General features: G+C 45.4%; 1 protein-coding gene across 1 annotated transcript; it reads right to left on the reverse strand.

The window, feature by feature from the left end:
- Nucleotides 1–11,908: 11,908 nt before the first annotated feature.
- LOC136505640 (uncharacterized) lies at nucleotides 11,909–13,189 on the reverse strand. The gene is made up of 3 exons (XM_066500807.1): nucleotides 12,923–13,189; nucleotides 12,422–12,777; nucleotides 11,909–12,313 (listed from the first exon to the last, which is right to left on the reverse strand). Exons 1-3 carry the CDS (start codon nucleotides 13,070–13,072, stop codon nucleotides 12,025–12,027), a joined length of 795 nt encoding a protein of 264 aa, XP_066356904.1. The 5' UTR covers nucleotides 13,073–13,189; the 3' UTR covers nucleotides 11,909–12,024.
- Between the last annotated feature and the right edge of the window lie 10,398 nt (nucleotides 13,190–23,587).

Below are 23,587 nucleotides of genomic sequence, written 5' to 3' on the forward strand. Positions count from 1 at the left end.
AGATCTAAACTTATTAAGTAAAAACAACAGCCATGAGTTCTTTTTTAGTTGTTGCATAATTAAGTTGTTGTCCTGTCAAAGTTTTGCTAGCATAAGCAATTGCATGATGGTTTCTATCTTTTGTTTGTCCCAATACTACCCCCACAGCATAATCACTAGCATCACACATAATTGCAAAAGGCAAATACCAATCAGGGGGTTGAATGATTGGTGTAGAGATGAGTGCTTTCTTAAGAATGTTAAAAGATTTCAAGCATGCATCATCAAATTCAAAGGGAACATTCTTGGCCAAAAGATTTGTAAGTGGTTTAGCAATGTGTGAAAAATCTTTTATGAATCGGCAATAAAAACCAGCATGGCCAATGAAACTTCTAATCCCTCTAACATTTATGGACGGAGGTAATTGTTCAATTACTTCAACTTTAGCTCTGTCTACCTCTATCCCTCTTTTAGACACTAAGTGTCCAAGCACTATTCCTTCTCTAACAATAAAATGACATTTTTTCCAATTAAGAACTAAGTGCTTTTCTTCACATCTTTGCAAAACCTTGTCTAAATTTTCAAGGCAATCATCAAAAGTTTTTCCATAAACAGAAAAGTCATCCATGAAAACTTCCATGATTTCTTCAACCATATCAGAAAATATAGACATCATGCATCTTTGGAAAGAAGCTGGAGCATTACACGGTCCAAAAGACATTCTACGGTAAGCATAAGTTCCATATGGACATGTAAAGGTGGTTTTGCTTTGGTCATCGGGACGGATCGAGATTTGGTGATATCCTGAATACCCATCAAGGAAACAGAAGAAAGAGTGGTTTGCTAGTCGCTCTAACATTTCATCAATGAAGGGCAATAGGAAGTGATGTTTCTTTGTTGCCTTGTTAAGCTTTCTATAATCTAAGCACATCCACCATCCAGTGACAGTTCTTTGGGGAATTAATTCGTTCTTGTCATTTTTAACAATAGTCATGCCTCCCTTTTTAGGCACAACTTGAATAGGACTTACCCACTCACTATGCGGCACAGGATAAATGATCCTGGCATGCAAGAGTTTTAAGACCTCTTTCTTAACAACCTCTCTCATCACATTATTAAGCCTACGCTGGGGCTCCCTAGAAGGTATAATGTCTGGATCTGTAGGGATGCGATGGGTGCAAAGAACAGGACTGATTCCTTTCAAGTCTTGAAGTGAGTAGCCAAAAGCTGAGCAATGCTTTTCTAAGACAGTTATCAAGCGAAGGGTTTCTTCCTGAGAGAGTTTATCACTTATGATCACAGAAGATTCCTGATCATTATTAAGAAAAGCATATCTAAGACCGGCAGGTAGAGGTTTGAGCTCAATGGGAGGTTTAGGTGGCTCTAGTAATTCATCGAGAGGTTTGGGTTCTAGTGGATTATCGGCTTCTTCCTCGATGAAGAACTCAGCATCTTCTTCAAGATTGGGTTCAATTAAGTGATCAAGAGATGGTACCTTATCCTCTTTAATTGGATCAGGCTCATGACATGGCTCAGTCTTAGCATTTAAAGAATGAGTAATGGACAAAGGGAGTTTGATGTTTTTCCCAAGATGAATATTTAATTTCCCTATTTGTCCTTCTTGAATAAGCCTTCCAATTGGTTAGGCTATCAATAGGTCAAACTCCATGATATCAAAGATATAAAAGCTTAAATGAACCATGGTGCTTTTTACCTAGATAGGGAGCACATACAAAATTCCCAAACTTGTGACAATGCGTCCTGAAGGGCTTTTCAATAGTTTTGTTGTTGGGGTTAATGGCATGTGTTTTAATAAATCATGAGCAAATGATGCAGACATGATATTAACACCCACAACTGGATTATAAAGGGCTTCAAAAAGGTCTCTATGAATTTGACAATGAATTGAGATAGAAGGTGAGTCCAAGCGGATCACATAAGAGGAAAGCTCTAATTCTTCTAACCACTCATTACTTATAATGGATACTAACTCTTTCGTAGTCCTTTTAAGGAAAGCTTTCTCAGAAGGGTCTAAAGGTTCCTTTTGGAGTGATGATTTCTTAGACTCCTGAGGCTTCTTTACTGAGTAGTAATTAGAGGTATTTCCATATTCGGTAAAAAGTTCATCTTCGAAATCAAGCATAAAATCCAAAGTTAGAGTTTCCTCCTTTTCCAGTGGCTCAGAAATTGGGATAGCTGAAGTTTGTGGTGGATATGAAAAAAGTTCAGGTTTAGCTATCTAAGATTCTTCCTCTAAAGGATTCTCTTTTGGTGGTTCTTCAGGTTTATCTGCTAGAATTTTGTCTAAGATTTTTCTTGCTTTCGTGGCCGAAATATGCAAGAATGATCCTCTTGAAGCTACGTTAAGAAACTTTGAGGTTTTCTTTTTAAGACCCATATAGAAGTGTTGAAGAAGAATGGGGTCTTGTAAGGCTAAATCTAGACCAAAGTCTATAAGAGAGTTAAAACGTTCCCATGACGTGGCCAAAGATTCATTATCTTCTTATTTAAAAGATAGGACCTTGGCTCTAAGGCTGACTACTTGAGAGATGGAAAAGAATTCCAAGCAAAAGCTAGAATGTAAAGTTCCTCAGTCTCCCTGCTTTTTCTCTATGGTTCGATTATACCACTTTTTAGCTCTCCCTTTCAAAGAGAAAGGAAAAAGCTTCCATCTTAAGGTCTCATCGGACATGCCCTCTATACGAAGACAGTCACAGGTCTGCTCGAACTCTTGTAGGTGAAGGTAAGGATTTTCGTCTACCTTTCCTGAAAAGGATTGGTTCTGGACCATTGCAACCAAACATGGGCTTAGTTCATAGGTAGGTGTTAGGATAGGTTTTGATGACTCTTTGGGCCTATGGCTGGTGCTCGTGGGTGCGGCGCATTGGTATATGGGGGTGGAATCTATGACATCCATAAGGATGAAAAAGGAAAATAAGAAGGTAATAAAAGATAAAAGTATAATACAAGGTTAAGATAGGCTCAAAGTTAACTCAACAACCGTTTTCCTCGGCAACGGCGCCAGAAATGCTTGTTGGCATTCCTTAGCGTCACAACTAAGAATAGAGTTTCAAATCTATCCCCGGCAACGGTGCTAGAAATGCTTGTTGGTATTTGTTAACGCACACAGAAATAATCACTAGGAATGATCCACAAGCGCACGGATACTGATGTAGCACTTCACCCAGGAGTATTCTAGAGTATCGTTATTTATATTTTACCATAGGGAAAACGTGTGAGAAACTAAGTCTAAACTTAACCCCTAAGAAGCAACAAGGACGGAGATAATAGGGATATAGAGAAGATCACTAAGGTCTCTAGTTCTAACCTTCGCAAGCTATGTTATGACTGTTCCAATGGGGACATTACTTAAGAAAAGACACTAGCAAAGGGTGTTTTCTGATGAGGACATGGCCTCCACTCATATGACCATGCTTGGAGAATCACATGGAGGCCAAGGAGATCAACAAGGGCATCCAAATCGAGAAGGAGGCCCAAAGCTTATCCGGTTCAAGTCGCCATGGTGGAGGCCCAGATCAAGTTCGAGTCCACCTCTCCATGTCCTCATCACAAGGCACAATGTGGTGCTCATGGTTGCTCATGTACATCTAACAAACTAGAGAGATCGTTTTGTGTGGGTTGCATCATAATGGGTTGTTCTTAGTAAATGCCATGTACAGAGCTTTGCTAGGCGTTCAGGCTTTACCGTATAACAATTTAATTTGGAAACTTAAACTACCTCTCAAAATTAAAGTCTTCATGTGGTACTTGTACAAGGATGTAATATTAACGAAAGATAACTTAGCTAGGCGACAATGGCAAGGAGATACGAAGTGTTGCTTCTATTCCTCCGAGGAGTCCATACAACATTTACTCTTTCACTGTCATTATGCCAAATTCATGTGGAGAATTGTTCATGTTTCATTTAACCTAAATCCTCCAAATAGTGTACACAATTTGTTTACAAGTTGGTTGGAAGGGTTAAATAGAAAAATGAAATCTCAAATTCTTGTGGGTGCAAGTGCTATTTGCTGGGCGCTTTGGCTAACTCGTAATGATATTATGTTTGACAAAGCCATAGCACCATCTTATTTGCAGGTTATCTTCAAAGCGGCCTATTGGACCAGGTACAGGTCCCTACTTCAGAAGGAGGAGGATCGCCATTTAGTGAGGATGGGTTGTAGGACTATCGAGACAGCCGTGATGGAGGTGTTTGCAAGACACAGCTGGAGTTTTAGCAATAGAATTGCTCTTTAGTTTTTTTGTCCTACTGAAACTTTGTTGGTTTTATGGCTCAAAACTTTGGTTTTGAGGTTCCCTGAAACTTCTTACGCGTGCTTGTAATAACGAACAACCATATGCATTAATCGATGCAGAAGCTGGGATATTAATATATTCCCTTTTCTAAAAAAGCTAGGCTTAGATAAACGAGAAAAAAATGGATGGCATGTTATTCGTGGGAGAGGAGATACAAATTACTTCCTCATCCGTTCAATATATCTCACGTAGGAAGTGGAAGATCGAGCATGCAACATCACACTCACTCGTCGGCCCTCGGGGTGCTTGCGAACATGAAGGCCTTGTAGAGTTGTAGGTCAGCTTTCGCACCAGCAACGCCCCTCCCCACCCTTCCTCTAGCTCCTTCACGATGCGTTCCCCGAGCAGGTCCACGCCCTACTTCTTCACCGATGTCACCATCGCCGATGACCTCATCATGGCGATGGCCAAAGTTGATTGTCGCACCAAAATGATGTCCACTTTTTAGTCTTTTTAGTTGCGAGAGACAAATAAAAGAGGGGACCATCTTTTGACAAACATAAAGAAATAGTTATCCATCTGGTCAGCTTTCATCCTTCTTGTTTCATCGAACCTCCATGTTTATTCTCCCATACATGATAGAAAAAAATAAATTCAGAAATTCTCGTAGTAAACAGAAATATTTGGCAATTAATTTGGTAGACTCATATGGTCATCACCATAATTAGTCATTGGACCTATTCTCTTTAAAAATTTACCTATCTCTACCATTATGAAAAATACATAAAGTTATCTCTAATTTTGCATCTAACTACCAATTTATGTAAAAGATAATTTAAAAATTGCAAAATTATATATAAATTACCCACCTCTATTGTCATAAAATAGAATTTAAACTAACCCTCTAAATTTGCATATAAATTACTTACATGTGCCATCATATAATATATTTTAAATAACCCACATCTTTGTATCTATTGACCGGTTTGTACCATTATGAAATATAATTTAATATAATCCCTAATATCTTTTATAATTTAATATAACCCATATCTTTGTATCTAATGACCTGCTTAGATATTGTTTGCCTATGGATGCACTCCATATGCCAGGTCATGTGGTAGATCACAGATGTGATACTCCCATTGAGTCCTTTGTAGTCCACTCCCCGTATGTAGAACAAGTAGAACCCGGTTGCGAGGGAAGTCTTTGCTCTGTTCTTGATTTTCCTTAGTAATGTTTCTTATACATAGATGAAGAGTCATTATGCTATACATGATTGTATATGTTCTAGGGTATACAAAAGACTTAGTAAATAAGAAATGACATAAGAATTCAATCTCTAAACTAATCTCCTGTCTAGCCTTAGTATAACAATGAGTAGTCTATTTCTATCTCTGGGTGTTATCAATATTTACACTTATCATTTATTTATTATTGGCTTACCCCTGTTAGAGTATGTGTTATGTGATTGATTCTATCATAAGTAATGCATACTTGTTCATCGTCTCTAGCCACCCCATAGCTCCTCTCTGGTAAAATATAAATAACGATACCTACAATACTCCTGGTAAAATGCTACAATGGTATAATTATCTGTGTGTTTGTGGATTCTTTCTATTCATATCTTAATATTCTTTCTAGTCACATGAAATGATAAGATAACTACTCAGTAGTAATGCTAAGTAATCCTAACAACCACTTTTAGCTTCAACACTGGGGATGACAACCTAGTACAAATAAGCTAGAGGTGTATGTAATTAGTAAGTGACTACCAAAACAAGTGTCAAGTTAATAAATACCATCAAGCATTTCTGGTGTAATTGCTAGGGATAGATTTCAAATTCTATTCTTGGTAGTGACGCTAAGAAATGTCAACAGTGTATCTAATTATTCTATCGCATAAAAGTTAAGCAACTTAGGTTCCAATCCAACTCTAGCATGACAATTTTAAGAATGTAAAGATATGAATTGAATTTCTCAAAGTAAATTACTAAAGTAAAGAGGGAAAGGAACACGGTGATGTTTTTCTGAGGTATCGAAGAGTCGCCACTCCCCACTAGTCCTCGTTGGAGCACCCGTGCAAGGGTGTAGCTCCTCTTTGATCCGCGCAAGGACCAAGTGCTCTCTACGGGCTAATTCTTTGACACTCCGTCATGGTGAATCGCCCACAACTGCTCACAAAGCCGACTTGGGTCATCCACAAGCTCTCTAGAAGATCACCAAGCTCCCAATCACCACCAAGATGTCTAGGTGATGGCGATCGCTAAGAGTAACAAGCACAAACTCTCACTCGACCCTCACAAGGCTAATGAGATGAGTGGATGCACACTTGCTACTCCCTATGCACTAATGAGGTCTTTAATCTTGGATTAGCAAATCTCAATGACCCTCACTAGGCTCTTACACTTTCTTACACTCCAAAGGTGTTTCTCGGCTCAACAAATGAGCAAGAGACTTCCCATGGACGAGTAGAGAAAGTATTTATACACCTCAAACAAAACAAGTCGTTGGGAGGCTGAGTCAGCACTCTGCGGGCTGACCGGACGCTCCGATCAAGGTGACCAGATGCTTCGGTCAGTTCAACATGCCTCTTTGTCAAAGAGAGCCATTAAGTTCTGACTGGACTCTGAGCAGCGTTCGGTCAGCACCCACCGGACGCGTCCGGTCGAGAAAAACCCTCTCTGGTGCATCTCTGTTGTCGACCGGACATAGACCCCCAGCGTCTAGTGCTCTTCCACTCCACGTCCGGTTAGTACCAGACGGCTGCCTTTGATCAAATAAACTGACCGAACACACCCTCTAGCGTTTGGTCACAACCAGACCAGCGTCCGGTTAATTATTTGACCCTCCATTCACTTCTAATTCAAAATCCTACGTGAATGAAGTTACCTCCAATTGATATAAGGGCTTCACCTGAGCTACCTAGTTCTAAGTTTGACAAGTGTGCACCACACCTAAATCATTAGGCTCACCTAGGTCAAGCTACTAGTCCATACTCCCCTTAATAGTACGGCTAAAGGAAAAACAAAGTCCTAAACTACTCTAAGTATCTCTCCAACTTCAAATAACACTTAGAACTAGTCCGTCCTTAACCTTGTCGTCCATCCTTTGAAAACCGAATCGAATTCCGGCGACGGGGGCTTGAAAACCATAATTGCCCAATCAATTGCTATTGCCATGACCTAACTCATAATGCCTCTGCAAACCACACGTTAGTCGTAATAATCTCGTGTCGTCATTAATCACCGAAACCCAACTAAAGGCCTAAATGCTTTCAAGATTCATCATCTCGAAACATAGTTTCACAAAATTATATATTGACTATATTTTATAAATATTTTGTAGCAAAAACTAATGGTTAAAGTTGTTTTTTAGAGACCGTGTCGTCGTCCAAAACGAGGAAACCAGAGGGAGTAGCGTGCAGTGAGGGAAAAGTGATTAAAAAGGGGGCCAATACTATTATGTGCTTTACCAGCACAGGAATAATATTGCAGAGTTCCTCGCTCTCTGATCTGATGATGCTGCTTCCTGCTGATGCGAAAGAGGGTCACAGGCTCACAGCACAGTGATGGTTACAGACTGTGCAGCAACAAGTTGATAAGGGCCATGTTTAGTTGGCCACAAAGTTGGCGCCCCCTAAAATCCCGAGATACTGTAGCACATTGTAGCATTTCGCTTGTATTTGGTAATAATTGTCCAATCGTTGACTAATTAGGCTCAAAACGTTCGTCTCGTAAAGTACAATCAAACTGTGCAATTAGTTTTTGATTTCGTCAACATTTAGTACTCCATGCATGTACCGCAAGTTTGATGTGACGGAAAATCTTCTTTTTGCATAGTGTCAAAGTTAGGAATTTAGTGGAACTAAACATGGCCAAGGCTTAGCCGGCAGCCCTACTTACTCGTACATGCTATTGTCGAGAATCATGCAAAGTTAATAAGGCTAGGTGTGGTAGGTGAGGTGAGGACGCATGGAAAACGAAAGCAAGCAAACAGGGCATGGGGCATGGCTTAGGCCCTGTTTAGATCCTACCCAAAATCCAAAAATTTTCAAGATTCCCCGTCACATCAAATCTTGCGGCATATGCATGGAGTATTAAATGTAGGTAAAAAGAATGACTAATTGCACAGTTTGCCCGTAATTGGCGAGACGAATCTTTTAAGCCTAAATAGTCCATAATTGGACAATTTTTGCCAAATACAAACGAAAATGCTACAGTAGCCAAAAGCCAAAAATTTCGCATCGAAACGGGGCCTTAATTCGTTGTAGCGTTTACTCCGCAGCTGTCTGTTTGCATCGATGACATGAGCTCTGCATCTGCACCCCAAAGCGCTACCGGAGATTGGGCATGCTGTGCGCCACGGTGTGGACCTCCTCGTGCTGGGACGCGCGCCTTCCATGGGGTGCATCACCTGCCGGATCGGAGCCCGAACAGGGACCAATTGCAGGGCTTGCCGATCGAACGCCTCCAGGGCGCGAGGCCCGGTCTTATTTCATGCAGATTGATACATGCGAAGAAGATCGGGGCTTAGTAGATAAGTACCTAGGCTTAGATGAGCCACAACGAAATGACCGTTGAGAGCTGCTTGGGAGGCGACCCTGAGGACCTCGACGACGTTGAAGACAACGACGCCGGCGACCACAAAGGCGGTGCAGAGCTCACTGAAGATCGGCGTTTTCGCGTTGCTAAAGACACCGACAACAGCCTTACGGGATATAGGGCAGTCGTTGAGAGGATTTTGGAGGACGACATCATGGTTCCACAAGTCGAGCTCGATCCCCCCGAAGGTCGACGAGTCCACGTCTTCGACGACTACAACGGCGAGCAGGAGTTAGTGGACGGCACAGGCAATGGCCAGATCACTGATTCAGTCGCTGCTGCTCCTGGAGACAGAGGGTGGTGGAGACCATTCGCACGGCGACCTCGCAACCCGGCGGTCTTGGATCTTCACCAGCGAGGGGTGGAGGTAAGCTTGTCTGGAGATTTGGTAAAAGGGGATGGGACGGAGGATGAGGACAGCGGATGGAAATCCGTTGGTGATCGTGGTGATCGATCTGTATCTGATCCCGCGATAGACCTCCGTCCCATAGGAGTAAAGTCCAAATTCTGGGCGTCGACGGACGACGATGATTCCGATGAGGAGGTTGTAGCTCACTCGCCCTATACGCTGGATTTAGTAAGACATGCAGCAGTCCATTGTTTCACCAAGGATACACTGTACGAGGCAGAGTTGGCGTTGCAAGATTCATCGGTTAACCGGCGGGTAGAGCAACCAGTAACTCCAGCGTCGATGAATTCGAAGGTCGAGCTTGCACGTAACATCATGAAGGCGTTAATTGACGTTCGTCGGCCGGTGAGGACACCTTGGGTACCGTTTAGTTCCTAAAATTTTGCAAAATTTTTCAAGATTTCCCGTCACATCGAATCTTTGGACGCATGCATGAAGCATTAAATATAAATAAAAAATAAAACTTATTACACAGTTTAGACGAAATTCACGAGACGAATCTTTTAAGCCTAATTAGACTATGATTGGACATTAATTGCCAAATAACAACGAAAGTGCTACCGTATCCTTTTCAAAAAAAAAATTCGTCAACAAAACAAGGCCTTGGTCGGGCAGGTTGCCGCGACCGAGGAAGTCACCGGCGATGACCCTTGGAGATTGTGCAGTGAAGGTCAGGCGCGGCCAACAGCAGGTGACGAGGGGCACTTTTGCCGAGGTTTTGTGATCTTCACCACCATCAGCGACGCTGGAGACGTCAAGGCTCCGTAGTGATCGAACATCTATGACTCGAATTTAAAACGTTCCTGATCCGGTTTCATCGCTGCAGTCCCGATCCGAACTAGCTGCAGGGACATCCGAAATAGCTGCAGGGTGGTGCGCGCGGCGGCCGCCATGGCTATGATGCTGCGTACGACTATAATTACCACAACAACGACGACACACACTTCAATGGTCCAGGCTTCTACCCCAATCTCAGGGCTCATCCACCAAACTATGGCCTCAGATGGGAATATGAGCGGGGACGAAGGGGACGGTACGGAGGTAATGGAGCTCGTGGGTGGAACGGTGGCTACCGACAGGCTCGCACCTATCATCGGTAGCGGATGCCACCTCAAGCGCCATCGCAACAACATGTGCCACGGCAGCAGCATATGCCTCCGCAGCAGCTTGTGCCTCAACCACCAGCACGCGCCACCGCAGCATGTGCCTCAAGCATCTTCGCAGCAGCACGTGCCACCGCTGTAGCATGTTTCAACACAGCAGCATGTACCGAATCCCTCTCAGATCCTGATGCAGCAATCAGTGAATCAGCAGCAGTATACATCTCAAGCTCCTCCAGCGGGATCCGCCACGGTGGCTCAGACTTCATCAGCACAGTCGGGACTGGGTTTGAAGCAGCAGCATGGTCCCAATGTCGAGCAGCAGCAGCTAACAGGAAAGGGGGCAGCAGAACATGGTGTCAACGCAAATATGATGCAAGGATCACAAATTTTGTAGGGCTCTTCTTCGGCTGCTGGACCAGGTGATGGGCGAGTTGGGAACTCAATAATAGAAACAACAAATGTGGGTGCTGCGGGTGGGACTCAGAAGACAGTCACCATTAAAATTTGCAGAAGGTGTGGAGTGAAAGGCCACCTGATGTTCGAGTGCACAGCGATAGTGTATTGTGAAATTTGCAGAAGCTCCGATCATGCCATGAGTCGGTGCTCGATTCTCAAGCAACCTAAACCAGTAGCCCAGTTGGTTGGTCAAGCGGCGGATGCACTGGCTGGTTTTCACATTCCACATGCACCAATTCAGCCGACAAAGCGAGATTCGAGAATGGCTTTGATCTCGACTTCCGGTAAAAATCTGACAGAGGAGGATGTTGCTGTTTTTTTATGTGTATTGGCCTAGATGCTTTCAAGATTCATCATCTCGAAACGTAGTTTCACAAAATTATATATTGACTATATTTTATAGCAAAAATTAATGGTCAATGTTGTTTTTTAGAGACCGTGTCGTTGTCCAAAACGAGGAAACCAGAGGGAGTACGTAGCGTGCAGCGAGGGAAAAGTGATTAAAAAGGGGACCAATACTATTATGTGCTTTACCAGCACAGGAAGCATATTGCAGAGGTCATCGCTCTCTGATCTGATGCTGCTGCTTCCTGCTGATTGGAAAGAGGGTCACAGGCTCACAGCGCAGTGATGGTTACAGACCGTGCAGCAACAAGTTGATAAGGCTTAGCCGGCAGCCCTACTTACTCGTACATGCTATTGTCGAGAATCATGCAAAGTTAATAAGGCTAGGTGTGGTAGGTGAGGTGAGGACGCATGGAAAACGAAAGCAAGCAAACAGGGCATGGCCGCATGGGGCATGGCTTAATTTGGTGTAGCGTTTACTCCGTAGCTGTCTGTTTGCATCGACGACATGAGCTCTGCATCTGTACCCCAAAGCGCTGCCGGAGCTTGGGCATGCTGCGCGCCACGGTGTGGACCTCCGCGTGCTGGGACGCGCCTTCCATGGGGTGCATCACCCGCCGGATCGGAGCCCGAACAGGGACCAATTGCAGGGCTTGCCGATCGAACGCCTCCAGGGCGCGAGCCCCGGTCTTCATTCATGCAGATTGATATATATGTGAAGATCGGGGCTTAGTAGATAAGTAGCTAGGCTTAGATAAACGAGAAAAAAATGGATGGCATGTTATTCGTGGGAGAGGAGATACAAATTACTTGCTCGTCCGTCTAATATATCTCACGCAGGACAAGGAAGATCGAGCATGCAACATCACACTCACTCGTCGGCCCTCGGGGTGCCTGCGAGCAGGAAGGCCTTGTAGGTCAGCTTTCGCACCAGCGACGCCCCTCCCCACGCTTCCTCCAGCTGCTTCACGACGCGTTCCCCCAGCAGGTCCACGCCCTGCTTCTTCGCCGATGTCACCACCGCCGATGACCTCAACATGGCGATGAGGCCCTCGAACGACATCTCGTGCTCCATGTCGAGGCTCGCCGGCTCTCCTTCCTTGCCAAGTCCGATGTCGTCGAAGGGGAACGGCAGGTCCCGGTATCCTCCAATGCAGTACCTGCATATCACAATCTTACTGAGTCTGACAAAATCCATTCACATAGTACATAGTAGCTAGTATATATGCACGTGTTCAGGAAGCAGGAAGGAGCAACAGGTGGCGTACTGAGCTCGGGGGTCCCGGTAAGGCACCGTTGTGTCGAAGAAGCGCGCCAGCATGTCGTCCACGTCCACGGGGCTCAAGCGGTAGTTGTAGCCCCAGACGGCGATCACCCCGCCGGGCCTCCGCAGGACGCGGCGCGCGACGCCATAGAACGACGGGAGGTCGAACCAGTGCACGGCCTGTGCCACGGTGATGAGGTCCACGCTGGCCTCACCGCCCAGCATGGCAACGAGGTCATCCTCCGCCTCCGGTCCTGTGTCGGGGGTGTGCAGGTACCGGACCTTGGGGTGTGGAGCGGCGTGTCGCAGCTGGTCCGCGGACACATCCGTGGCCACCACGCTGTCGTAGTGCTCCGCGACCTGCACAAATTAAATAAACATACATACGTATATATGTATATGTACTCCTGTCTCTTATATATGAAGAGATTGATCGTCGAAGACGCTTTGATTTGTGGAGATCAGATTGGAGCAGAGCAGAGCAGGGACGACGCGATCAACTTACACCGATGGCTGCCTGCCCATTGCCAGAGCCGACGTCCCAAGCGCGGCGGTGGTCAACAGTCAGAGCCGCGAGCTTGGCAAACAGATCCTTCGGGTAGGCTGGCCGAGCCGCGGCGTACACGGCAGCCTGCTCGCTGAATAGCCCAGCCATCTGGTCTAGGCCCCGAGACCCCAACAATGGAACACGGAAGAGTGGGAGACAACTGCCCAACCGCGAACCTCTCTTTTAATTTGGCTGCCAGCTACGTGACGTCTAGATCTGGCCGCGGAGGCACTTAAGAAGAGCAGGGTTTATAGCCAACCTAATGCTAATGTGGAGGAGAGATATAAGAGCTTGGCTCTCATGCAAGCACCAAGCTGGGCACGGAAGTATAGGTGTTAGTGGGTCTAAGTAGTAAGTGTTGTGAGGAAGAATAAGGGAGAGATACTTTTTAAAGATAAATAGGAGACACTTATTATATAACATGACTCTTATATCTTGTCTTATAGCAAGTAACTTGGCTCTATTATTGACCTGTTCTAAAAAAAAAAAATTAGTAGTTCTGATGAAAGTAGTACGGCGAACAAGACGGCGACCGCAGCATGGTGTCACATTTAGGGCCTGTATACGAGCCTGGCTGATTGGCTAAAGCTAATTTTTACTAGCAAGTTAAAAGTCAAGCTAATAAATTCTTGGCTAATAATGCCGGTTCTATCTTCGAAAATGCTCGTTAACGGTGGTACATATCACGTTCATTAATCTATTAACTCAAAAATTAGATGGAAGGTTAATCTATTAACAAAATATCAGAGGCAATCTATGAACACCCAGAAACAACTTATACGTCTGTGAGACTCCACTTATATATAAAAACTAGGTTCATGCCCGTACGTTGCTACGGGACAACTAAACTTTTGTACTAAAAACAAACGGATCGCATGATAAGATAATAATACTGTGAAATTAAATACCGACGTTGAAGTGACATTTAATTAAAAACACAAAATGACACCATGTTCTTCCTTGTTAAAGTAGATGAGAATTTTGAGTTAGCTTATGAAGCTCTTGATGCCATCCAACCTGACATGCAACAGTAGAAATTGGCCCATGCTTTGCTACGGGCTCATAAAATTTGGACAAAAAATAATATGATGCAGAACAACAAATAAATGAATATATGTCATATGCCTAAAAAAATTGAAGGTAACGTATCATGCAGATTAACATCAAGTTTACGTAATTGTTAGAATATAATAGTAACAGCCCAGATTAGGTGTACGGCCCATTGGTCTTGTACCTTGTAACCCTAGCCTATTAGGCTATATAATGAAGGTCACCCCCCTGATTAGGGTGTGCGGTGTTATTCTACATGGTATCAGCCCTAATTACGGTCCTTTCCTTCCGCTCTCGCGCCTCCTCTGCCCGTGCGTCCTCCGTGAGGACGTGCGCCACCGCACCAGCCTGGCCGCGCGCGCACTCGCGCCGCCGCCCCTGCCCCGCGTCGTGATCGCCAGGCCGCACGCCTCCTCCAGTCGCGCCGCCACGTCGCGCGTGCGATTGCCGCTCCAGGCCGCCGCGCGGATCGCGCCGCCGCCCTGTAGCCGCGCCCATGACGTCGTCATCGAGTTCCTCCTCCACAACCGGCGCCCTCGGCTCCCAGTCGTCCGGCACCATGGGGGACTCTCTCGCTGCTCTCTTCTTCGCCGCCTACGCCTCCGTCAACGTGAAGCAGCATGTCCCCATCGCGCTCAGCCTCGAGTGCCCGAACTACTCCAAGTGGAAGGCGTTCTTCACCGCCCTCTGCGGCAAGTACGGGCTGCTCGGCCACATCGATGGCACGGCGGCCGCGCGCCCGGCTGACCCCCTGTGGTCTCAGCCTGACGCTTGCATCCGCGGCTGGATGTACGGCTCCGTCGACGACGCCGTCCTCGACCTCGCTATGGAGCCCGATCAGGATGCGCGCGCTCTGTACGTCTCTATCGAGGCCCTGTTCCAGGCAAACAAGGAGTCCCGCGCCGTCGTCCTCGAGCAGGAGTTCCACAACCTGTCCCAGGGCGACCTCTCCATTGACGCCTACGCCCAGCAGATGAAGCGCACCGCTGATGCACTTCGGGAGGTCGGCCACACCATCTCCCCCGCGCAGCTTGTGCTCAATCTTCTGCGCGGACAACTCCCGCTTTGCCAACACCGCCGACATCATTGCCAACTCATCGCCGCTTCCCGACTTCAAGTCTGCCACCAACATGCTCCGCGTCAAGGAGCTCCGCCTTGGCACCGAGGGCAAAGAGGTCTCGGCTTCAGCTCTTGCCGCCTCCACCACCTCCTCCTGCACTTCACCGTCCTGCCGGTCCACCTCCTTTGCACCCACCAATCGTGGGGGCGGTGGCAAGGGCAAGGGTGGCAAGGGCAAGGGTGGGCGTGGTGGCAACGGCAGCGGTGGCAGGGGCGGTGGTGGGCGCAACCAGCAGCACGGTGGTGGCTTCAGCGGGCAAGGCGGCGGCTCCGGCGGGCGTCAGGCTCCTCAGCCGGTCGGCCCTTGGGTTTGCTACAACCCTTTGGCCGTCCAGTGGCCACCTCAGCAGCAGCAGCAGTGGGGTCCGCCACCTGTGCCTCCTCCACAGGCACACACCGCCTTCGCACCGCCTCAGTTCTCCACTGCCGGCGGTCCTCCGGCCTACGGGCCTCCAGCCAGCTGGGATCCGACCAGCTTGATCGCCGCTCTCAACCAGATGGCGGTTCAGGGTGGGTCTGTACCCTGGATCATGGACAGCGGAGCGACATCTCACATGTCCTCCAACGACGGTATTTTACTTTCCCATCTCCCGTCGCCACCGTCCTCCATTACGGTCGGCAACGGTCAATCAATTCCTATTCTTAGTCGTGGCATTTCTCTTATTCAAATAGCTAATCGTCCTTTTCATCTTGATAATGTTCTTGTCGCTCCCCAACTCACTCGTAATCTGTTATCTGTTTGACAACTTACTCGCGACAATAACTGTTCAATTGAGTTTGACGCCTCTGGTTTTTCTGTTAAGGATCTACAGACCAAGACGGTCCTCCTTCGGTGCAATAGCAACGGGGACCTCTACACCATTCCACATCGCATGCCACCTCGCTGCCATGTCGCCGTCGTTTCCCCGAAGCTGTGGCACTTCCGCCTTGGTCATCCTGCACCTGCCGTCGTCACTACTCTAAATACGCTATCAGCTATCCAGTGTAATAAAGCAGCTCGCCGTCTTTGTCATGCCTGTCAGCTAGGCAAACACGCTAGGCTGCCATTTGCTAGTTCCGTTTCTAGTACATCTGCACCTTTTGAACTTGTTCACTGTGATGTGGACCTGCTCTAGCGTGCCGGCACGGCTGAGTGTCATTCTACGCCTTTTAGTGAGGATGGGTTGTAGGACTATCGAGACAGCCGTGATGGAGGTGTTTGCAAGACACAGCTGGAGTTTTAGCAATAGAATTGCTCTTTAGTTTTTTTGTCCTACTGAAACTTTGTTGGTTTTATGGCTCAAAACTTTGGTTTTGAGGTTCCCTGAAACTTCTTACGCGTGCTTGTAATAACGAACAACCATATGCATTAATCGATGCAGAAGCTGGGATATTAATATATTCCCTTTTCTAAAAAAGCTAGGCTTAGATAAACGAGAAAAAAATGGATGGCATGTTATTCGTGGGAGAGGAGATACAAATTACTTCCTCATCCGTTCAATATATCTCACGTAGGAAGTGGAAGATCGAGCATGCAACATCACACTCACTCGTCGGCCCTCGGGGTGCTTGCGAACATGAAGGCCTTGTAGAGTTGTAGGTCAGCTTTCGCACCAGCAACGCCCCTCCCCACCCTTCCTCTAGCTCCTTCACGATGCGTTCCCCGAGCAGGTCCACGCCCTACTTCTTCACCGATGTCACCATCGCCGATGACCTCATCATGGCGATGGCCAAAGTTGATTGTCGCACCAAAATGATGTCCACTTTTTAGTCTTTTTAGTTGCGAGAGACAAATAAAAGAGGGGACCATCTTTTGACAAACATAAAGAAATAGTTATCCATCTGGTCAGCTTTCATCCTTCTTGTTTCATCGAACCTCCATGTTTATTCTCCCATACATGATAGAAAAAAATAAATTCAGAAATTCTCGTAGTAAACAGAAATATTTGGCAATTAATTTGGTAGACTCATATGGTCATCACCATAATTAGTCATTGGACCTATTCTCTTTAAAAATTTACCTATCTCTACCATTATGAAAAATACATAAAGTTATCTCTAATTTTGCATCTAACTACCAATTTATGTAAAAGATAATTTAAAAATTGCAAAATTATATATAAATTACCCACCTCTATTGTCATAAAATAGAATTTAAACTAACCCTCTAAATTTGCATATAAATTACTTACATGTGCCATCATATAATATATTTTAAATAACCCACATCTTTGTATCTATTGACCGGTTTGTACCATTATGAAATATAATTTAATATAATCCCTAATATCTTTTATAATTTAATATAACCCATATCTTTGTATCTAATGACCTGCTTAGATATTGTTTGCCTATGGATGCACTCCATATGCCAGGTCATGTGGTAGATCACAGATGTGATACTCCCATTGAGTCCTTTGTAGTCCACTCCCCGTATGTAGAACAAGTAGAACCCGGTTGCGAGGGAAGTCTTTGCTCTGTTCTTGATTTTCCTTAGTAATGTTTCTTATACATAGATGAAGAGTCATTATGCTATACATGATTGTATATGTTCTAGGGTATACAAAAGACTTAGTAAATAAGAAATGACATAAGAATTCAATCTCTAAACTAATCTCCTGTCTAGCCTTAGTATAACAATGAGTAGTCTATTTCTATCTCTGGGTGTTATCAATATTTACACTTATCATTTATTTATTATTGGCTTACCCCTGTTAGAGTATGTGTTATGTGATTGATTCTATCATAAGTAATGCATACTTGTTCATCGTCTCTAGCCACCCCATAGCTCCTCTCTGGTAAAATATAAATAACGATACCTACAATACTCCTGGTAAAATGCTACAATGGTATAATTATCTGTGTGTTTGTGGATTCTTTCTATTCATATCTTAATATTCTTTCTAGTCACATGAAATGATAAGATAACTACTCAGTAGTAATGCTAAGTAATCCTAACAACTACTTTTAGCTTCAACACTGGGGATGACAACCTAGTACAAATAAGCTAGAGGTGTATGTAATTAGTAAGTGACTACCAAAACAAGTGTCAAGTTAATAAATACCATCAAGCATTTCTGGTGTAATTGCTAGGGATAGATTTCAAATTCTATTCTTGGTAGTGACGCTAAGAAATGTCAACAGTGTATCTAATTATTCTATCGCATAAAAGTTAAGCAACTTAGGTTCCAATCCAACTCTAGCATGACAATTTTAAGAATGTAAAGATATGAATTGAATTTCTCAAAGTAAATTACTAAAGTAAAGAGGGAAAGGAACACGGTGATGTTTTTCTGAGGTATCGAAGAGTCGCCACTCCCCACTAGTCCTCGTTGGAGCACCCGTGCAAGGGTGTAGCTCCTCTTTGATCCGCGCAAGGACCAAGTGCTCTCTACGGGCTAATTCTTTGACACTCCGTCATGGTGAATCGCCCACAACTGCTCACAAAGCCGACTTGGGTCATCCACAAGCTCTCTAGAAGATCACCAAGCTCCCAATCACCACCAAGATGTCTAGGTGATGGCGATCGCTAAGAGTAACAAGCACAAACTCTCACTCGACCCTCACAAGGCTAATGAGATGAGTGGATGCACACTTGCTACTCCCTATGCACTAATGAGGTCTTTAATCTTGGATTAGCAAATCTCAATGACCCTCACTAGGCTCTTACACTTTCTTACACTCCAAAGGTGTTTCTCGGCTCAACAAATGAGCAAGAGACTTCCCATGGACGAGTAGAGAAAGTATTTATACACCTCAAACAAAACAAGTCGTTGGGAGGCTGAGTCAGCACTCTGCGGGCTGACCGGACGCTCCGATCAAGGTGACCAGATGCTTCGGTCAGTTCAACATGCCTCTTTGTCAAAGAGAGCCATTAAGTTCTGACCGGACTCTGAGCAGCGTTCGGTCAGCACCCACCGGACGCGTCCGGTCGAGAAAAACCCTCTCTGGTGCATCTCTGTTGTCGACCGGACATAGACCCCCAGCGTCTAGTGCTCTTCCACTCCACGTCCGGTTAGTACCAGACGGCTGCCTTTGATCAAATAAACTGACCGAACACACCCTCTAGCGTTTGGTCACAACCAGACCAGCGTCCGGTTAATTATTTGACCCTCCATTCACTTCTAATTCAAAATCCTACGTGAATGAAGTTACCTCCAATTGATATAAGGGCTTCACCTGAGCTACCTAGTTCTAAGTTTGACAAGTGTGCACCACACCTAAATCATTAGGCTCACCTAGGTCAAGCTACTAGTCCATACTCCCCTTAATAGTACGGCTAAAGGAAAAACAAAGTCCTAAACTACTCTAAGTATCTCTCCAACTTCAAATAACACTTAGAACTAGTCCGTCCTTAACCTTGTCGTCCATCCTTTGAAAACCGAATCGAATTCCGGCGACGGGGGCTTGAAAACCATAATTGCCCAATCAATTGCTATTGCCATGACCTAACTCATAATGCCTCTGCAAACCACACGTTAGTCGTAATAATCTCGTGTCGTCATTAATCACCGAAACCCAACTAAAGGCCTAAATGCTTTCAAGATTCATCATCTCGAAACATAGTTTCACAAAATTATATATTGACTATATTTTATAAATATTTTGTAGCAAAAACTAATGGTTAAAGTTGTTTTTAGAGACCGTGTCGTCGTCCAAAACGAGGAAACCAGAGGGAGTAGCGTGCAGTGAGGGAAAAGTGATTAAAAAGGGGGCCAATACTATTATGTGCTTTACCAGCACAGGAATAATATTGCAGAGTTCCTCGCTCTCTGATCTGATGATGCTGCTTCCTGCTGATGCGAAAGAGGGTCACAGGCTCACAGCACAGTGATGGTTACAGACTGTGCAGCAACAAGTTGATAAGGGCCATGTTTAGTTGGCCACAAAGTTGGCGCCCCCTAAAATCCCGAGATACTGTAGCACATTGTAGCATTTCGCTTGTATTTGGTAATAATTGTCCAATCGTTGACTAATTAGGCTCAAAACGTTCGTCTCGTAAAGTACAATCAAACTGTGCAATTAGTTTTTGATTTCGTCAACATTTAGTACTCCATGCATGTACCGCAAGTTTGATGTGACGGAAAATCTTCTTTTTGCATAGTGTCAAAGTTAGGAATTTAGTGGAACTAAACATGGCCAAGGCTTAGCCGGCAGCCCTACTTACTCGTACATGCTATTGTCGAGAATCATGCAAAGTTAATAAGGCTAGGTGTGGTAGGTGAGGTGAGGACGCATGGAAAACGAAAGCAAGCAAACAGGGCATGGGGCATGGCTTAGGCCCTGTTTAGATCCTACCCAAAATCCAAAAATTTTCAAGATTCCCCGTCACATCAAATCTTGCGGCATATGCATGGAGTATTAAATGTAGGTAAAAAGAATGACTAATTGCACAGTTTGCCCGTAATTGGCGAGACGAATCTTTTAAGCCTAAATAGTCCATAATTGGACAATTTTTGCCAAATACAAACGAAAATGCTACAGTAGCCAAAAGCCAAAAATTTCGCATCGAAACGGGGCCTTAATTCGTTGTAGCGTTTACTCCGCAGCTGTCTGTTTGCATCGATGACATGAGCTCTGCATCTGCACCCCAAAGCGCTACCGGAGATTGGGCATGCTGTGCGCCACGGTGTGGACCTCCTCGTGCTGGGACGCGCGCCTTCCATGGGGTGCATCACCTGCCGGATCGGAGCCCGAACAGGGACCAATTGCAGGGCTTGCCGATCGAACGCCTCCAGGGCGCGAGGCCCGGTCTTATTTCATGCAGATTGATACATGCGAAGAAGATCGGGGCTTAGTAGATAAGTACCTAGGCTTAGATGAGCCACAACGAAATGACCGTTGAGAGCTGCTTGGGAGGCGACCCTGAGGACCTCGACGACGTTGAAGACAACGACGCCGGCGACCACAAAGGCGGTGCAGAGCTCACTGAAGATCGGCGTTTTCGCGTTGCTAAAGACACCGACAACAGCCTTACGGGATATAGGGCAGTCGTTGAGAGGATTTTGGAGGACGACATCATGGTTCCACAAGTCGAGCTCGATCCCCCCGAAGGTCGACGAGTCCACGTCTTCGACGACTACAACGGCGAGCAGGAGTTAGTGGACGGCACAGGCAATGGCCAGATCACTGATTCAGTCGCTGCTGCTCCTGGAGACAGAGGGTGGTGGAGACCATTCGCACGGCGACCTCGCAACCCGGCGGTCTTGGATCTTCACCAGCGAGGGGTGGAGGTAAGCTTGTCTGGAGATTTGGTAAAAGGGGATGGGACGGAGGATGAGGACAGCGGATGGAAATCCGTTGGTGATCGTGGTGATCGATCTGTATCTGATCCCGCGATAGACCTCCGTCCCATAGGAGTAAAGTCCAAATTCTGGGCGTCGACGGACGACGATGATTCCGATGAGGAGGTTGTGTTGGGTTTCAGTGGATCAACTAGAGTAGATCTAGGCCGGTGAACTCATATAACCATGAAGCACATGCACATTTAGACCTAAACCACTACACCGAGAGGGAGATAGGGGAGAGAGGACTGGTGATGAACCTGAGCCTCCAGATGATGTCGCGGTTGTGCTAGCCATTGCGGGTTCGGTGATGGAGGCAGCACACGGGCAGCGACGGGTGAAGTAGAGGTTGCACGGACGTCGATGCAATGCAGTCGGGCGTAGCAGTGACGACGACGAGGATCAGCGGAGCTTCCCGTCGCTGGCTGCGCGCCCTCGTAGATCGGTCTAGGGTTTTGTCGGTGGGTTTGCGGCTCACGGCGAACCTCGTACTTTGAGCCGTCGGCCCCCACCTCTCTATATAGCGCAGTGCGACGGGGGCCCACCAACCATGTAGGGTTGGGCGCCCCCGATCAGGGCGCGAGACCAAGGCCCAATAGGCCGTTGGGCCTACTGGTCAGGAGATCAATCTAACATTCTCCCCCTTGATCTCACTATTACTTTTATCTTTAAACTTTAAACTTCAATCCTTTAAACCTTACTCATTTCTTCACAGATGATGCATAGAGCATGTTTCATCGTCTCGGTCAATCGCCGATAGATTTGACAGCTACAATGCACGTCTCTGATCTGAAACAGTTACTTTAACTTTTGGGCCCTTTATAGTCCAGGAATCATAGGCTTTCCCTTAAACCCATGCCGGCTACATGTTCTCTGAACACGTTGGGTGGTAAGCCTTTTGTAAGCGGATCCGCGAGCATCTTTTCGGTACTTATATGCTCAAGACTTATCATTTGATCCCGGACTTTATCCTTCACAACATAATACTTTATGTCAATGTGTTTGGCAGCACCACTTGACCTATTGTTGTGAGCATACTGTACTGCTGGATTATTATCGCAGTATAATTTCAGTGGTCTATTGATGTCGTCAACCACCTTTAAACCGGGTATGAACTTCTTTAGCCAGTTCACCTGCCCCGTTGCCTCATAACATGCTACAAACTCGGCATACATTGTGGACGATGTAGTGACGGTTTGCTTTGAGCTTTTCCATGAAATAGCTCCCCCTGCGAGAGTAAACACATATCCAGACGTGGATTTTCTATTATCTCCCGCATAATCAGAATCTGAATATCCCACTATATGGAGTGAATCAGATTTTCTATACGTCATCATGAGGCCTTTCGTTCCTTGCAAATAACGTAAGACTTTCTTTACCAATTTCCAATGTTCTATTCCAGGATTGCTCTGGAATCTGCCAAGTAACCCGGTAACAAATGCCAAGTCAGGGCGCGTACACACTTGAGCATATTGCAAGCTTCCGACAGCTGAAGCATATGGAACCACTTTCATTTGATCGATCTCATATTGGTTCCTGGGGCATTGAAAATCCCCATATCTGTCGCCCTTGACTATAGGAGCAGGTGAGGGACTACATTTGTGCATACTGAATTTCTTTAAGACTTTTTCTATGTATGCCTTTTGTGATAGTCCTAATACCCCTTTACTTCTATCTCGGTGAATCTCGATCCCTAGAACGAACGAAGCTTCACCAAGATCTTTCATATCAAATTTTGAGGACAAAAACTTCTTTGTTTCCAGTAGTAGACTGACATCACTACTAGCAAGTAAGATATCATCCACATACAGGACAAGGAAGATAAACTTCCCATTCTTAAACTTTGCGTAGACACAATTGTCCTCAACATTATCTTTAAACCCAAAATTCTTTATTGTCTGATCAAACTTCAAGTACCACTGTCTTGAAGCTTGTTTTAATCCATAAATAGATTTCTTTAGGCGGCATCCCAAACGTTCTTTTCCTTCCATGACAAAACCTTTCGGTTGTGCCATGTAAACATTTTCCTCTAAGTCTCCGTTGAGAAATGCCGTCTTTACATCCATCTGATGTAATTCCAAATCGTAATGTGCCACTAATGCCATTATGATTCTAAAGGAATCCTTACATGAGACTGGAGAAAAGGTCTCATTGTAATCAATCCCTTCTCTTTGTGTAAAACCTTTTGCCA

This window comes from Miscanthus floridulus, chromosome 14 (genome assembly GCF_019320115.1).
Source record: "Miscanthus floridulus cultivar M001 chromosome 14, ASM1932011v1, whole genome shotgun sequence".
NCBI lineage: Eukaryota > Viridiplantae > Streptophyta > Magnoliopsida > Poales > Poaceae > Miscanthus > Miscanthus floridulus.

Bases quoted from the DNA above. Each gene is read 5' to 3' on its own strand.
- LOC136505640 (XM_066500807.1), bottom strand. From the start codon at position 13,072: ATGGCTGGGCTATTCAGCGAGCAGGCTGCCGTGTACGCCGCGGCTCGG. The intron at 12,778-12,922 runs GTAAGTTGATCG...TAATTTGTGCAG, and splicing joins ATGGGCAGGCAGCCATCGGT to GTCGCGGAGCACTACGACAG. The intron at 12,314-12,421 runs GTACGCCACCTG...TGTGATATGCAG, and splicing joins TACCGGGACCCCCGAGCTCA to GTACTGCATTGGAGGATACC.